This window comes from Curcuma longa, chromosome 21 (assembly GCF_044706935.1).
Source record: "Curcuma longa cultivar G26 ecotype Majalengka, Jawa Barat chromosome 21, ITB_CL_G26_1.1, whole genome shotgun sequence".
Classification (NCBI taxonomy): Eukaryota; Viridiplantae; Streptophyta; class Magnoliopsida; order Zingiberales; family Zingiberaceae; genus Curcuma; species Curcuma longa.
Genome location: NC_133881.1, coordinates 6,342,050 through 6,360,286, shown reverse-complemented (window position 1 = coordinate 6,360,286; position 18,237 = coordinate 6,342,050). Strand labels below are relative to the sequence as shown.

The 18,237-nt window shown below is 33.9% G+C and overlaps 1 protein-coding gene across 3 annotated transcripts; it reads right to left on the bottom strand.

Moving 5' to 3' along the window:
* Nucleotides 1-662: 662 nt before the first annotated feature.
* LOC141815362 (F-box protein At3g58530) lies at nt 663-15,159 on the bottom strand. 3 transcript variants are annotated; one of them, XM_074703310.1, is made up of 13 exons: nt 14,954-15,159; nt 13,414-13,473; nt 13,128-13,208; nt 10,485-10,618; nt 10,330-10,405; nt 8,870-8,940; nt 5,709-5,795; nt 5,520-5,592; nt 5,390-5,457; nt 5,242-5,310; nt 1,178-1,283; nt 969-1,099; nt 663-877 (listed from the first exon to the last, which is right to left on the bottom strand). In XM_074703310.1, the coding sequence occupies exons 1-12, from the start codon at nt 15,113-15,115 to the stop codon at nt 1,034-1,036; spliced, it is 1,053 nt and encodes a 350-aa protein (XP_074559411.1). In that variant the 5' UTR covers nt 15,116-15,159; the 3' UTR covers nt 663-877; nt 969-1,033. The 3 variants fall into 3 exon arrangements, with proteins under 3 accessions (XP_074559411.1, XP_074559413.1, XP_074559414.1); XM_074703312.1 differs by having other exon boundaries at nt 10,485-10,612; XM_074703313.1 differs by lacking the exons at nt 663-877; nt 969-1,099 and having other exon boundaries at nt 1,178-1,257.
* Between the last annotated feature and the right edge of the window lie 3,078 nt (nt 15,160-18,237).

Here is an 18,237-nt window from a genome sequence, read left to right as displayed (position 1 = left end):
CATGTTGGATAATGTGCAAAGATGGTAAATCATCAGATAAGTCCTCAAGAGTTATGTCTTGAAACTCCTTTAAAAGCTGCTTAATTTCAAAAGGGTTCCTCAGATGTGCACCTTAAGGATACTTAGGCTAATATTGTTCTTGCATCCTTCACTTTCTTTTCAAATTGGGACCATGTAAGAAGGCGAAGGAGTTATTTTGAGGATTGTCTTAATTTGTGGATTGGGTTTGGTAAGGTAGAATCTCGCAGTTTGTTGATTGTACTTCAAGACATAACTATTCTCTCATCATAATGAGTTCCTAAGAGTTCATACAAGGAAGGTCTACTGAGAATGATATAGGTAACATTGATGGAAGAGCATCATACATTATTTTATCAATGCATGGACACATCTGATCCGAACCAAACATTTCTTTGATTGAAAGGGGAGCTTGATCTACCCATGCAATCTTATATAGATTTACATCAGGCTTAGGTCTAAAATTAGATCCTACCAAAACTACTAAATATAAAGCTAAAACAATACTTTATTCCAAATTCCCATTAGAAGGGTTTGGCAAATTCATGACTGTAATGAACAGAAGGTCTGAGAAGGCAGAAGAAATTGAGAACCAGATATTTGACAATGATAGGGATGAACTTTATCTATTCTCTTTTTTTTTTTTTTTTGAAAAAAAAAACAGTAGATGTCCTACTATCAATTGAGTAGACACCCTGCCTGGCTCAGAATTTGCATTAATTACCTCAATTTTATAAGGAAAACATTTTTGAATTGTGATACATCTGGAGACAAATGATTATACAATCTTCTAATTATCCCAAATGAGGATATGTGACCCTTAGTAAAATGGGTTGATAAATGTTCCAAATAGCCAAACCTTATTGACAAAAGAAACCTTGTTAATGTGGTAATAACATTATCCAAACATATTAGTAAAAATAATTGAAATAAATGAAACTTGTGTTTACCTCTGTTCAAAAATTGGCAAGTGGAGGTCCGTGAAAAATCTAGTACTGATGCATGAAGTTTCGAACTAACTATGCACTTTGAAGCACCTCAACAATGGGAATAACTGTAGCAAATGCTCACGGCTTCTTTTCTGAACATTCACATAGAGAAAACATAAGCTAAGCTACAAATCACAATGTATATACACATGAAGTACTAGATACTTGACCTTGATGCCAACACAACCATTAACATCGAGAGTCATCAGCGAATTTGAGCAGAACTTTGATAAAGCTTCTAGACATGCATCTGTAACACCGACTATCCCGTATAAGCTGTGTAATAAACATTACATGAAGTTAATATGTGATAGTATGAACCATAGTGTCTCCACAACCCTGTTTCCATTAACATGATCAAATCTTGGACTCACAAACATGCAGATAAGATTCTACCTGTAGTACCTAGGATGACTCCAATATCTAGGGACTAGGAAGGGACAATAGGAAAAAATTTATTGGAATATTTTTCTTTTGATGGTTTCCTAGGTTTAAGCATATAGAAGCACCAATCACCCTCTCCCCTCTAATTTATACCGTCTTTCATGCTCATACTCTCTCTCTTTCTTTAATTGTCATGACTCATAATTCTCTTTTGTAGTAAATTCATCACCAAATGGAACCAAAATTGCAAAATGATCCCCAATTTGCAGGTTACTAATGGATTTATATATGCTTGCTATGAAAGGATTTAGAGAGTTGAGTGGCCATCAAAGCCATTAGAGAGTGATGTGAGATTGGATGAGGAAAAGGTGTAATAGGATTTAGAAGCTTCAAATTTATCATGTCATGCTAATCAAGTGCATCTCAGATCAAGTATGATACTGTTAGGAACATTATAATGGGTGTTCTCATTTTTCATTGTAGAATGTAGGGGAACCAGCTTTATGAAAAGCAAGAACCACCATGCAATACTCCATGCCTCCTTCAAGCTCTCCTAAAACTTCACCACTTGTTCCAGCCCGCTGAGCCATTGAGCAAAACCCAACTCAATCCATCAAGTCAAGATGCTCCACGAGCTCCATGTGCACATATTTGAGAATTGCCAAAACTTAAAAACAACATGGTCAAATGTGACCATAATTTAGCATTGTTTCCAACAATATCATGTATGTTCACTCCAACTTTATACCACATCATCCACCAACATTGATTGCATTGTTGAAAATTATTGCATAAGTTTATCTATACAATAATTTTTATCCACGTCATCTTTCAGATTATTAGGAATGTTGCATCCCCAACATTTCAATTGGCTTCAGCTTCAAGATGAGGAAACAGTGAATAGGACGAGGAAACATTACAACTAACATGGTCCAAATGGAGGCACTAATACTAAGCCAGTTCATTTCACTGCCCTTGGATAGCAGTAGTCTAATCCAAACTTGATAATCTACCTTGTTGCAATGTGAAAATCTCATAAGAAAGGGTACATGGTTGAATAATATTGCACTGCTAGAAGCAGGTTTGTTGCCCTTGTTGATTCATGAAATATTAGTGACTTATTGAGTATAGATGCTGTGGGAAATCATGATTTTGTAACTATAAAAATATTTCATAAATTATAGAATATCATGGCATACTTTGCATAAAAATTTGTTTAGTTGTTTTTATATAAGTTTGCTTAGAAAAGTGCATTAAAGTTTTTAGGCTTTTTATTAGAAAAATATGATATTTTATGAAGAATAAGTATCAATCTATAAAAAAAAGGGGTTAGGATTCCATGTATTAGACAAGTTTGGAGTTAACACAATTTTAAATTTCCAACATGATACTAGAGTCAAAACTTGTTGATTCAGTCTTAGTACTAGTTATCTTATAGTTCACCATCATTCAAGCTTCAGCACTGCCCTCATCCACGAACCATTTGCACTTTGATACCTGGTTTGATTCCTACTCTCCTTGTTCTTTCCTTACAAGTAAGAAGTTAATTCTTTCTTCTTTTTCCTTTCTTTCATATTTTATGTCTTGTTCCTAATTTATCCTCTCTTTATCTTTATGTCCTCTTAATCTTATTTTCCTTTACTCTGATCCTTCTACTCATCCATTTTTAGCTATATCTTTCTATTATCATTCCCTTGTTTATTTGTTCTCTTTCTCTTTTTTACCCCTCCTCTCACTCTACATCTTTTTGCTTGTCCTACACTTTATTTATGCCTTCTAACATTTATCATTTTGCTTGTCCTAACATTTATGCCTTCTAAATATTTTTCTTGTCCTACACTCTTGGTCTTTTTTAGGTTTTATCTTTTTTTTTCTTCTTTAACTCATTCTTTATTTTTGTTTTTTTTTACAATATTATTTCACTCCTTATCATCACACATAGTTTCATTCACCACATCTTGCATACATCTACTGTCATCTCCATCTTTTACCATTTTGTTCTACCGTTATCATATTTGTCATAATGTTTTCCATATATCGGTTGAACAATATAAATACACCTATTAGAATATAGTAATAAATCAATGAAGTAATTATTTCTTTTGTTTTTTTTTCTTTTTAAATTCTGATTCTATTATATTTTTCTTGTGATGCCTTTAATTAATCCCACCCCCCCCCCCCCCCCCCCCCCCCCCCACCCCCACCCCGCTTAACATATTAATTGTAGCATACTTTGTTTTTAAAAAAATTTCTCTTACATACAATCATATCATTATCATCTTAAAAAAAATAATCTAAAATGCCTTTCCTATAATCACGTTGCTCCTTTCCTCTCTCTCTATTTTCCTATTTTTCCTTAAAAATTCCACAAGTTCCTCCTTTATATCCTTTATTGCTCCTCTCCGTTTTTATTTTATTCACTTTCACAAGTTCCTCCTCTATTGCTCCTCTCCATCTTTATTTTATTCACTTTCCCTAATGCATTCTTCATCTCTTCCTCTTTTTACAGGAGTCATAATTTCCTTTTAGATAAGTTCATTAGAATTTTTAGAAAAATCAGTTACAAAAACCTATTAGAGTTTTTATTTAAAAAAGTTTGTTATTTTATGAAGAATAACTCAGTGTTATCAATCTATGGGATTAGGATCTCATATAATAGATAAGTTTGGAGTTAATATAATTTTTAATTTCCAACATATGTTACATGGTGACAAGGACTTTATCAATATAATGATATAGAGTGCCTATTAAGGTTGTTCAACAACTGTGCCAGGATCACATAATCAAATTTGTCACTCAGATTTTTTATGGCGTCTAACTTTCAGATTTCCATCCTGATGGGCGAGTTCCCACTGAGAGTCCATAAGGAATCTGAGTTCTCTCATTGGAATAAAGGAGATTAGAGTCACTGAATATCATTTGTGAAGGCAATGGAGAAGCCCCATAACAATGGAGGAAAAGAGAAATTATGATTTCAAAATTCACTTCATTAAAATATGGAAAATGGCAATATGCTAGGAAAAAAAGGAAGAAGAGTGAGGTACTGTCAAGAGGAGAGAAATTGTGAAGAAAAATACAAAAGATATGTGGGGACTTTATAGGACCATGCACAGGTGAGATGGTCGAGGAGAGAACATCTTGCTGCAACCTGAATTTGCTTGCAACATGTCCAACATCGATGGAGACAACTTTTCTTGGTGGTGGAGAGGGGCAGTGTTGCCCAGATAATAGGGTTTCACCAGCGGATTGATGTAGTTGTGAAACAGCGATAAGAAAAGAGGCAGACAGATGGCAAAGGGACCCTATCAAACAAATCAGCAACTTGTGGTAGGTGAGGGTGTCAGGTCAATGAGAAGCTTTGTAGAATAAGGAAAGATGATTGCTCCAGTGGATTGATGTGATTGTGAAACAGCAATAAGAAGAGAGGTAGGTATGAGATCAACAGATGGTGATGGGGCCTATTAAACAAATTAAAAATGTGAGTGGTGGGCAAAAAGGGTAGTAAGTGCAAGGCAAATGGGGTGGCTTTGAAGTAATTCTCTAACACCCATGCCATCAGTGCTATGTATTATTTAGTAGCTCTGCCCGAACCGCCCGCCTACTGTGAATTGCAATAAGACAAGATACAGGGGGAAAAAGCAGGGACAAGCAGTAAACTTAGGATTAGTTAGACATTATGATACCAATTACCAAGTGCACAGATAGCTTATTTCTTTATTAAATTGAATCCCTATTGAATAAAGAGACACTGCACTCTTAACTAAAATAAATTAGCAACATTTAAAATAGGACTAGTCTTTAACCAAAAAAAAGCCTTGTCTTTACATACACGAATTACAATAAATTTTACCTCAAAAGCTCAAGAGATCTGCAACCTTCTGCTGTGGCAACCACTCCCACATCAGTGACGCGCACACACCTTCCATATATAAAACATAAGAATTTCAAAATTCATTGGTCCTCTTGGAGATCAAATGAAAGCATTTGATAATAGTTACCATGTCAAATTCAAGTAAGAAAGATTTTTGCATCCTGCTATGCATGAAAGGCCTTCATCAGTTAGATTCTGAAATACCATTAGTACAGTTAGATGTCCAAAAATATGATCAATATGAATTTAACTAGTACCTGAGCACCACAGAGATCTAAGAATGTGAGATGAGACAAGCATGCTATCTTTTTATATGCTGCATCAGTTAAACTGTATGAAAATAATGAAACTATGACAATAAATACAACTCAGCTCTGTTAGAGAGCACAAAAATTTGTCAATTTTTAATCCAAAACCACATTAGATCTAAGACTTTTAAGTGATACCTTGAAAGAGCATAGAGGTTCAATCTTTGAAGCAAGGAGCACTTAAGCAGTATCTGTTGTAAACCACGATCAGTTAACTTTATGCACCTGGAAAGAATGATCTTGAAGATTGAAGGACAGTAGCAACCAATATAACATATGCAGGCAAGAAAAGTGCTAATAGTGGTTTTCTTCAATATATTTGATTAACAAATATATTGAAAATAATAAAATATACACAATGCATAGTAAACTAATGCTATCCAGGAAGGACAAAAAACATTGAAAAGGTTGTATTTAAGGCATTTACCATTTTCCAGATATTCCCTATTTATTCCAACCATAAACCTAGAAAAGAATATAAACCTCATGTCCAACTTCTTACCAGATCACATAGGTATGTTGATACAGTTTAGTCAACACTAGACAGGGAACAGTATGTGGAAAATCTCCTGCTCCCAATGTTTCTTAAATTGTGTGATTTATATCATGCATTACGTTTCTATGCAAAAGTCAGGACTATTGAGAACTTGAGTAATATTGTTCTGTTAAAGCTCAATAATCTCCATTTCATTTTTGTGTGATAATGAAAGCTAGCTGCCTGCTAATAGCTAGAGGAATTGGAATTGCTTCATAAGCTATTCATGTTCTCCATCCCTTTTGTTCTGCTTGTCTGATGAGCCATTTTGGGCGTCAAAAATAGTGGAATACTTGAGAATTGGAGCAATCACCATGTTGACAAGTGTTTAAGATATCCTATCATTTAATTAATTATTATTTGGCTTTATTTAATGCTAATTGATATTTTAGACAACGTTTCATGGCTAAATTTGGCCCAATTAACTTTAAGGTTTGGCTGAACCTATGGGTGATTTTTGATTTGAATATAGGCTTCAAACTGGCTAATAATTTGGTCAAAATGAAGTTCATTTGAGGTTGAATTGACTGAACTAAATTAATTCCATCCGGTCCACTTGTTTAAACCTGAGATTTAGTTTCAGGTCACCACTGCCTTTTTTTCCTTTGCATAAATTGTCTCCTCCTCCCAGGTACCTGATTCTCTATGGCCTCATAGTGTGCCTCCTGATGCTACCATTGTTGAGCACTCTAGCAGTATTCAAGGACTCTCCTTAACGAGAGCAGCCAGGGGCGATGACTTTAAACTAGGTCTGATCATGGTGAGGTCTCTTTTCTGCTCTCTTGATTTCTTCTCTTCTTAGCAAAATGACAATGATCTTTGCCAATCGGTAAGCAGCAGACATACTAGGCAGCAAGGTTCATGCAGCCTCCCCCTCTTGCATGTTAGTTGCCCTCCTATCTGTTGATCAGATGTCTCTGAATGGTGACTTCATAGCAATAATGACTTGTGTCTCCAACAACATTGCCACCCATGTTGGCATTGGGAGTGCATTGCTACAGATATAGCACAGTCATGCCAAAGATCTAGACTCCAATGAGATGCAGTATGTGTGACCGACAGTGCATATATTTGCTGGTTACCAGCCGTTTGGAGCAGCAGCTTTGCATCTATGTAAGTGACGCAATGCCTCTTTTTGCTAGATTGACAAACTATTCTTAGATTTGTTGACAGCTAAATTTCTCCTTTAGTGTGCCATGCAATGTATTCTACAAGGCAAAATCAGTGACAATTTGATCCGCAACCTCCTTTTCATGTTGGTAATCACTAGCCTTTTTCCCTCCTTGTCTATGTTTGATGTGCAAATTAAATTTACTTATGTCTCGTGTTAAGGTTGGGCACTGACCAAGTTGAGCAATCTTGTGGAAGAGTAGACGGAAAGACTTTCTGCCTTCCTGAACCAGCATGAGTTGGATCCCTTCTTTCTTGTTGGTTGTAGTTTATGCAATAGAGTATGATTGGATCTTTGTGTTAGGCATATCAATGGAAGTAGAGTTCCAGCGGCCATGTAGCTTCTTTCTGGTAATCCTCAATATGTCATTCATAGGCAAGATGTTTCTCTCTTTTCATTAATTTGCGCCATGATGTTTTCTTTTGCTATTTGATCCACTTGTCTTATCTTGTATTGTTAAATTGTGTTGCATTCTTTCTGTTTGTGTTGATTGTTGCTTTTGTGGAAGTACTCCCTTGTGTTTGCATATGTGCTAGTGATTGCAATAGGTATGAGATCATGATATTATTTCCCAAGAGGTTTTGTGCTTGTCATGATACATGATAGATGTTATAGCACTGCTTGTATAGAGGTTTTATATATTTTTATGTTAGTCGATGAGATATACTTATTTGTCATATGCTAGTTAGACTATTCGTTGTGAAGGCTAAGTGCTAACTGATGCATGATATATAATATGCATGGACATATTGTTTATCAGGTCATACAATGTGCCAATCTATTCTTTGTTTATGCTCATTTGTGTAGTTTTCGCCCTACCTCATCTTGACAGTGAAGGAAAAATGGACCAATTATGCCCTTACCTTTAAAGATCAATATATCAAGAATCCTTGTGAGCAATATTTCTAATAAAAAGTTCTAATTGAGATAATCAAGAGCCCTGACAAATTCCACCACATAAATATGTGTAGGTTTACTTCGTGCATCATGGGACATTTCAACTAAAGAATGAGCAGGATGGATGGGTCATAAAGTATTCTAGCATATTCCTTAATAGAATCATTTTGCATTCTATTGATAACCAGTATTCATAGAAAGCTTATGCCATGGACTGGAAGTATAGATAGTTGATCTGAAAATAGCCAGATAATGCACACACTTCACCTTTTGAACCTGGGTTTTGGTAGAGTTGATTAATTCTAACAATCTAGTATCCCTACATAACTGCATGGAAGACTTGATGAACATACAAAGAGATAGGAGTCCTAAGTGTTTGGAGTTTACTGAAATATTGGCATAGTTCACAAACTCTGAACATCTCATTCCAAGAGATGGGAGTCCTAAGTGTTTGGAGTTTACTGAAATATTGGCATAGTTCACAAACTCTGACCATCTCATTTGTTGCAACTTGAAGCATAACAAGTGTTTGAGAAAGAATACAGAGTTCTACTTACAAAATATTCCTCAGTTTTCTAGTAGGATCACTTCATAATACATGTCAAACTGGTTGTAATTTTTCAAAAATGAAACTCCATGAGAAAATAGAAACACGAAGATTAGCTAGTTTAAGTACAAAGCACCACATAGACTCACCTAGTAATATCTAGGTCTTGTAACTTCTGGTAATTATCAGCAATTAGATGCAAGCTGTGATCAGAGATATTCTGCAATTTTCCAATGAAATTATAAACAAAACATTTCATAGTCATTTTGCAGACATAAAAAAGTCAACCAAGTATTTGAAGAAAATTATTATAATCCAGAGGCTCAGACGAATATTATTTAATAGCCAGATAACACACATTTCATGAAATTAGTACAATATCCGTATTAAATTGAACAGTGTCATCAGAATATCATCCTTTTTGCTTAGTTTAAGTCTCTTATTACAACTATCATGAAAAACATGTGGCATGCACAAAGGTTAATCAACATTACAACAGGATAAGCTCAAATATGGTGCAGGTACCTGAAAAAGTTAGACCAAATGACCAAATAGTTCCAACTTAACATCAAGGGCATGGTCCTAGCACTATGTTAGCCAGTTATTGCAGTGGCCATCTGTAATCAATACTATGCAGCACATAATTATTGTCTGCTTGGTGATGATGCCGAAAAAGAATTAAATCCCTCCTAGAATTATTTGTGTATTATTATTTTGAGAGAAAAAAACCTTAGCATGCCTTGAGAGAACAAGTCATACTCCCTGGCATGGTTGGTTCCAATGCTCCTGACAAGGGACAGGTACACATACAGCCAAACTCAAGCAATGTGATACAGTCTTAAGTTTAACTCAATTTCGTTTTTTTGTTACAGTACATACCATACCAGTCTGATGGAATCTGGAGAGCAGCATTGGATCTAAATTTTAAAAACTGCTTCCTATGCACCCTATCATTCTTTTTATAACACGGAGTAGCTATTAAATTCCCCATTCAGGAAGTCAGCATAGCATGGCAATACATGAATAATTGGCATCAGAGCCTGGTAAGGTAGATAATTCAAATCAATAATTCATAGCAATGCTAACTATAACCCATGAGAGCGGTGCAGAACTATGGATGATACTCTGGTCCACAACAATCATACTTTTCAAAAAAAAAAATCAATTAATAATTAATGCATTTTGTAGTTCTCAAGTTTTCCATCTCCACCAGAAAAGGTGCCTTTGGTCCACTGAAAGCTGACTTATTCTCACATAGACAAGTTTCCATTTCCAAAAAACAAAAGATATGGATGGTTAATACTGATAAAGCCCCTCTCTTATATTTTGCTCCGTACAACAATTTTCTCTTTCAGCCAGTTTATGCATAGTTTGGGAATAGTATTAGCAAATTCAAGGAAAACTTAAATACTCAAGAAAAATGAACTTGAAGCTCTCTAGTTCATATATTCATATCACTAACAAAGCCCTAGATTTCAATGATATGATTAGAAGCATGCATAATAAAAAGGGAAGGATGCAAAAAAATAATAATAATGAAAAAAAAATGTTAGTGCATTCTAAGTAAAGTAATTTATATGAATAATACAAAAAAGGTGGGTTAACTAACCTTGCAACCACTCAAGTTTAAACTTCTCAATTCCCTACAGTTCCTTACAATGTGAGTTATACCCACATTGGTCAGCCTGTGATAAAAATTCGGATAAATTATAATACAAAAGTTTGTTCTATAAACAAAGAATCACAGTTTGAGAAAATCTTCACCTGACATTCCAATAAAGATAAAACTCTCTAAGCTGTGGGCAACAACTAGTTATAGCTTCAATGCCTTCATCAGAGATCTTTTGACAGCCATTCAGATTGAGGTGTTGCAAGCCTTGAAGTACTTTTCCCTGGATCTCAAGGATGGAAAGAAAATGTAAAATTATTGACCATTAAAGAGACATATAATCTTAAATCATGTTAAAGGATGCCGAGCATTAATTTGGATTTGAAACTCCTTTGAAAGAATGCATCCCTTCACTCTGTAGCTCAAATGTTTCATCAAGTTTTTCCATCCAGACAGCATTGTTAGCTTGGACTCATATAGCCCTTGTAAACTTGAACATGATAGCACCAACATATAATTTCTTGTTTTCTTTACTAGGAAAAAGAAAGAAGGATAGAATTACTTTCATAAACTAGTGTAAACAAACTTAAGGCAACGTAACCAAAGTGTTACAGTATTGTCCTAGCCTTTTCTTGCAAAACTGCATGCATCTCAACTAAAGCCTTTCTACAGATATTTCAATTCGTTTAAGTGATACGTCAGCTGTATTGCTGCTAGCTAGCATCTATGAATCAAGTGCTTTTGATGGCACTTTTCTTGCTTTCATCCACCATTTTAACTTGAGTAACTTAACCAGAAAGTCCAAGATTTGCATAAATTATCTGAGAGCAACTCCATTTTCAGAGGTTACCAGAATGCTCTTAAAAATAAAACCACGTTGAATGTAAGTGCCTGAATATTTTCTTTCAAATGAAATTGTAGAAAGTTGGTTGATATCGAATAATGTTGAATTTGTGATAGTTGCTTATTTCCATATATGTGAGATATGCTTCACTTCTAACTTTTAAGTTAGATGTCTGAATAGGCCTGTTGCGATGGCACAAGAAATATGCCTTTGTCACATATGAAGTGTTGTCAATCTGCTTCTAAAAACCAGCCTTGACAAAGCAACTCTACCACCTGTGCTTCCTCTGCTTTCGAATTCACCAAAAAGAAAGTGTTCAAAAATTTGGATTTCATACTGATCTCATTGTTCTCTCAAACCATTACATATAATGTAGTGTATTATGACAGCCAACATCAGCCATTTTATTTTCAAGGATCACAGCTCAATGCATTTGTAGTATTGAAGCAAACCCAGTACAGCCATTTACATTAGGGCCACCCAAAGTAGGTTGGCCTGCCTACTGCAGTCTATGAATGAACTGGTAAACTCTTGGCCGGGCGACGCCTCCGGAGCCCTCAGTTGGTATTTTTTTTTTTTTTGGAAACTACAAAGCAAAGTAGTCATTTTATTGCAGTACATTTTTTATTTTAGTAATCCAATTTTTTCATTACATGTTTTTATGCTTCTTTGTCTCCTAACTACTCGATCTTTATTTCTTCTTTGGCTTCACATTTCATTACTAAGACTATTTCAAACGCCTGTTTTTGATCCAAGATGAAGACTAGCCATGGTATAGAAGATGATATCTTTGCATTATAATGATACACAGAAGGTAAATTATCATCCTCCCAGCAAATCCACAGTTAAAAGTAGATAGGTCTTCACTGTGAAGACATCACCTAGAGGTATTGTGAATCTGCTAAAGCCTAGATTGGTGGCTAAGGGATAGACTCAAATTCATAGAGTTTATTATCTTGATAATTTTTCTTATGTGATTAAAATTGCTTCAGTATGAATTAGTAGTTGCTTTATGAGTTGGATAGCAATATTCCATCCTATAATGTGGTCTTGTGCACAAAATGAAAAAAAAAAACTCTTTATTATTGAGCAATCTTCTAAGGCATGTTTTGGTAACTGGAGGATTTAGCTATTCTCTTGCTTAGTTTGGAATGCTTTTAGTGTTTTACTATACCTCTCAGTCTAGGAGAGGAATAGGAAGTGCATCATTCAAACAATTTGTGTGGATGATATTATCATTACTTGTAATGATTTTGCAGGAATCATGAGGCCTAAAAGCACATTTTCATCAACTGTCAAACCAAGGATTTGGTGACTTGAAAATAGTTTCTATGCATATAAATTGCTCACTGTGGGGCAGACATTTTTTCTCTCACCGGAAAATATGTGCTTGATATACTTGAGGAAGCTGGCAAGTTGGAAACTAAATCAACAGATACTCTTGGGGATTAAAATGGCAAAGAAGATTAGGACAATGGAAGTTATTATCTAACTAAGGAAGATCCTGTAGACTATGTAGTACATGAAACTATCTAACACTTGTTTTGTGAGTATGATCAATCAATTTCTAGAGGCTCTATGTCGCAAGGCAACTTTAAGGACCCCATGCTACATTACAAATACTCTGCCACAAGGTCTTATCTATCTTGATAGTGACTATCATCAAGTAGTAGTGTATGTCGATGCAAATTGACCTGGGCTCCCCTAGGTAGGTAGTCTTAATTGGGTTATGATGTTCACTTGGAAGGAAAACTGAGAAAAGAAAGAAGCAAGCTCTATTGGTTAGTTTGAGTGCAGTTCTGATCTTGACCAATTGAACACAAAAATGAGCAGTAAAAGTATCACTTCATTTTATGAACTAAACCATAGACCATAAAAGTCTATCAACAACTATTTCAAACTAGTTTGTAAAATTAAATCACAAAAATGGTTAGTCATTTCTTTAACAAACTACCTGGCCTTTAAGTAGAATAAAATGTTCATCTTCCACTTGTGCAAATTCAAGGTTAATCTTTTTGACAAGCTGATATTGTTCCTGAATATAAAAGGATTATTAGACTAGACCCAGCAGACTTGAACATGGAAAAAGAACATGAAACGTTATGACACTGAGTAAAGAATGAAACAATTTAATATCAGAAGAGCCATAATGGATTGGGGGAAAAATGAGAAACCAAATATTAAGATAGCACTAATGAGCATAAAACGTGATAAATTATTCCACATAAGAGAAGACAGACCAGTAAGAGTGCAGATCTTAGCCGTTCTCCTGCTTTAGTCATCTCATGCAGATCAAGAACCTAAAAAGAGATTTTATTGGAAAAGCATTCAGCAGCCAAAGAACTTCTAATTTGGTATATAAATCAATAGAATTATTAAAAACTATGCTAATTATGAAAAAAATAATATATAAAATAAAACCTTACGTATTGTATATTACAACTTACATATAAAATGTATGTTTTGGCCATAACTTTTTCTAGAAAAAAATTACCTATTTCTGATTTTTTTTTTTTGATTTTTTCCTATTTCTAGGTTCATATATAAAACCAAACTAGATTGGATTATGGTTCCCTGCAGTTGACCAGATGTATGGTCCAATTTTAGGGAAAAAACTGAATGCAACAGGCTCTCACCTCTGCGATTAAGATTTTTCATAATGAAAAAGGTAGAAAATGTTCAACCCTGAAACTCTTCTTTGATGTTCAGAATGTTGGACTCTTGACCAGGAAAAAAAATGAACATGAGAAGCCACTAATCAGATTTTAGGAGATGTCAAGCAAAGGCAGCCACATAATCCAGAGCTGGAGAAAAGTCTGCCAGCAGACCTAGAGAAGAAAGATAGATTGCAAGGACATAGATATGTTACAATGTGTTTCCTGCTAGATGATTGTGAATGCTTGAATAAGGCATTTGAAAAGTAATTGATGAATGGGAGCCTTTGTAAAATAAATTGATACAACAAGTGTGTCAACATTCATCAAACAATCAACAAAGATGACACGTGAGATCATGAAAGTGGATCAAAAGACGCAATTATGGAGGATGCACATATATGATGATGAACAGCAACCAAACCGTGGATTAATGGATGTTTGTATATTGTCCTTTATTCATAGTTTCATTTTAGATATTATATTAAGAAAGAAAAGGAGTAGTGATTTAAGTAGCCAACAAATGATAAGATCCCGAGTATTTAAGCTTTTAAACTTACGGCTGCACACTAATATCTAACTAGAGATAATTCCATACACGTGGTTAAATACATAACTGCAACCTACTACGTGGTAGAAGTAAATGTGCAGTCAACCCTAAATTAGACAAGTTCAAAGATACTGTCAAACAAAGAATTTAGAAGTGCACATTGATTGAAATTATATAGCAACAAGGCCCAACACAGAAGTGCAATGAAAGGCATTTCCCCTTTCATGGAAAAGCAGATAGATACTCCCACTATTCGGTAGTCTAATCATATTTAATTTTAAACAGATTGTTCATTAGTAGGTAAATGTGTTTAACAGGCCGAGTAATGGCATTCGATGCTCCCAAAGCTCGTTACTTTACTTCGTTTACGAAAAATTGAGTAAACCTAATTCATCAGGAACATGCATGTCATTAAGATCCAAAAATAGAATACACTTTGAATAGTCATACATTGCAAGAGAGACATCGACCTAGCTATCACGAACAATTGAACATTATAATCAAGAATAACCGAGTGGAAACAGGATCCAGGAAAGGCAAAGAGAAGAAAGGAAAGGAAAAGGTCCGCTGGTTTACCTCCCAAATCGTGGAAACAGATAGGAGAGCGCGGTAGCACCATGGGCTGACCAACAAGAGCGAGTAGACATCCCGCTGGGCCAACATCGGACTTACGATCGTCATCACCATCGGCACCGTCTCTCGCTCCCAACTACGACTGCTCTCGCCTGTGCCGGCCATGTCCAGTTCGGCCGCCTATCGATCTCTCTGTAGAAGTTCGCTCTGCCTGCTAGGAGATCAGAGGGATGGAGCGAAGCTTCTAGAGAATTTTAGAAAGTGATTTAAAAAATTAGGAAAATGCATATTTAATATTTACATAAGAAAAAATAAATTTACTAAATTATTTTCTAGATTAAAAAACAGATATGACTTGTCCAGACAACACCTTAATCTATTTTTTTTTCATCTTAAAAATATTTTTATTTTAATATTATTATAATATTTTTATTTAAAACTAATAAATATATAACAATTTTTATTGAAAATTATAATAATTTTAACCAAATTTATTATAAGTTGAAATAATTTAATCAAAATTACTCATAACAATTTTATTAAAATTACAATTTATATAAGAGTTTTTATCCAAAATTATTACTTATATAGCCAATTTTTCAGATTGGAGTGATTTTTCTTTAAGTTTAGTAGTTTTGGACAAGATAACTACTATCAGGCAGTCCAAGCAATCGGTGTAGAATCGAATTGAAATAATTAAATAAATCAAAATTAATTAAATTAATTTTTTTAATCAATCAATTGAATTTTATCATTAAAATTGAATAAATTAAATAGATATAAAATTGAATTATATTAATTAGTCGATGATTATTGATACATTAAGAGTGTTAATTTTATCTATTAATTTTAAATTCCACTGAATACGTTAGTAGTGTTAATTTTATCTATTAATTTTAAATTCCAACTAAATCACTTAGTAAAAGATGAAATTTATCATTTAAATATCCTCACGACCATTATTTTAATTTCGTCAAAATTTAATCTTTATCCACTTTAATAATTTTATTTATCGTAATCAACTCAAACATAATTTCACTTGGAATCACTTTTCTACAGTGCATGTTCATGTGCGCGTATCAGAGTTGCATAAATTAAATTGAATTAATTAAATCTCAATAACACAACACTATATGAGAAGGATTTAATATATTTTTTTAATATGGTACAATTCTATATTTTTTTATTTTTTCTTCATAATAAATTTTTATTTGGGTTCACACTAAGTTTTTATTTTTAAAATATTTTTTTAATGAAATATTTTAAGAATATATATTCAAAATGTAGGTTTTAATTTTATCATACGAAACTCACTTGAATTATTTTTTTTTAAAGTTTAGCAATTCAAAATTATTTTTCCAACAACTACCGGAGAGAAGTAAAGATCAATCCAATCTACTTTTGAAGAATCGAGTAAATAATTTGCATCGATTTTTTCATTGATCGAATAAATGCAGAAGAAAAAGAATAAATGCAAAAACCTCATTCCCTCCTGTGTGAAAACCTTGCATATTTGATTCTGAGCGTGCAGTGCGTAACAGAAGATGTCATACGTTCAAAAGTATTTCGTACGCTTGAAACAGGAGCAGGGGCGGATCCAGAAAAAATTTTTGACGAGGGCTAATAAAATTTTTTTACAATATAACACTCTAAAATCATAAAACTAAGATCTTTTTGGATACACATGTCTAATTGGTTGACAAGGGCCCCTAGTCAAGTACTCTCTTCGGACTTGATCTAGAATAGAAATATCAAATTCTTCAATTGGCTTTCGTAATCCTGGATCACTAACAATATCATTTAAATCTAATTCGACATGAGATTGATTTTCCACAGCTTCACTAATATTAGGATCACTGAAAGAATCCTCGTTACGAAAACGTTTAGGTTTAAAAAACCTCTCCATAATCTACATAAATAAATAATTAAGATGAAAGTAAGATTAAGCATTATTTTAATTGAAATCAACCTAATCTAATCTGAACCAATCAGTATTAAATTAAATCCCTCCTTATCAAGCTCTAACAATCCTAATCAATTTCTAATCAATGCATCAAAATTACTAAATAAAACCAATTTACATTCAAGGTTTATCTCTATTAATCAACTAGAAGCAACTAGATTTTACCTCTGAATGGATTCACAGCTTATCTCAGATTGAAGTCCAATCTAGCCCTAGATTCCTCTTCCTCTCTTCTTCCCTTTCACAGCCGCAATCTTACTGTTCTGTTCACAGAAAACAGGACAGCTTAATCATGGCCATTAGACCTTTAATAATTAAAAAAAAGTACAAAAGTGCACCACAAAGTAATGTCTTGCAGCTGCAAGCTTAGAAAGCAGAAGTCTAAAGCCTACCAACCTAGGACATAATAGTGAATACTTCATGTTACCATATGTTTGTTCCTCAAGCAGTTTGACACAAATTCAATATAACAATTTTTTTTTAAAAAATGTAATGATAACTGCATTTTGTGAATTGTGCATCATCTTAACAAGTCGCAGCAGCATAAGATTTAAGCATTGAGGAGAATTAATAAATAGATAGCACTGTTGAGTTGTTTGCAACTCCATAAAAGAAAAAAATCAGCAAAGGATACAATCATATGTTATGTAGATAGTACTTACCAAAGTCTATCTCATGTCGAAGAATCAGCATAGGATACAATCAGCAAAGGATACAATCAAGAATTGTTTCCAAAGTCTAACGAAGAATATAGAAAATAGGAGATAATAAACAACTGCATATAGCAACAAAAATAAAATAAAAATTTCCAGTAGAATTTAAAATATACTTCTTTGCTTTTCAACTCTGCACAAGCATGCACAGCCACATGATACACTGTTAATTCCAAGAGTGAATGATTCACGACTACTTAAAATACCTTGACTTTAGTATTATAATAAGAGAGTTCATTCCAAGATCTTTCTCCGTTTCGTAGGGCCTGCATTTATCCTCTGATCCTTAATTCCTGGAGTCTTTTTTATTCTTTTTTTATTTGCATTTGAATATCCTTGGCTATGAGATTTGGGTGAAAGATAAAAGTATACCTTCCTTGATAGAACCATTTGCTTAACAGTAATATAACGTATAGATCTTGTGAACTTTCATGAATATATCCGAAACATATTGAAGTCTAGATGTCATAATATTAGATAAAACAATGTAATTATGGTGGAAATTGGGAATAATATTTGAATTTTGTGTTGTTTGGTAATTAGTTGAGTTACTTGGTGTAATTTTTTTGTGTTGGTAGCCAATTGTGATTATTGTATCTCAGGAATTATTT

Excerpts from the sequence above, each read along its gene's own strand:
- LOC141815362 (XM_074703310.1), bottom strand. The coding sequence starts at position 15,115 with ATGGCCGGCACAGGCGAGAGCAGTCGTAGTTGGGAGCGAGAGACGGTG. Across the intron at positions 13,474-14,953 it reads CTGTTTCCACGATTTGGGAG|GTTCTTGATCTGCATGAGAT; the intron begins GTAAACCAGCGG and ends ATCTCTTTTTAG. Across the intron at positions 10,619-13,127 it reads TTATTCTACTTAAAGGCCAG|ATCCAGGGAAAAGTACTTCA; the intron begins GTAGTTTGTTAA and ends TCCATCCTTGAG.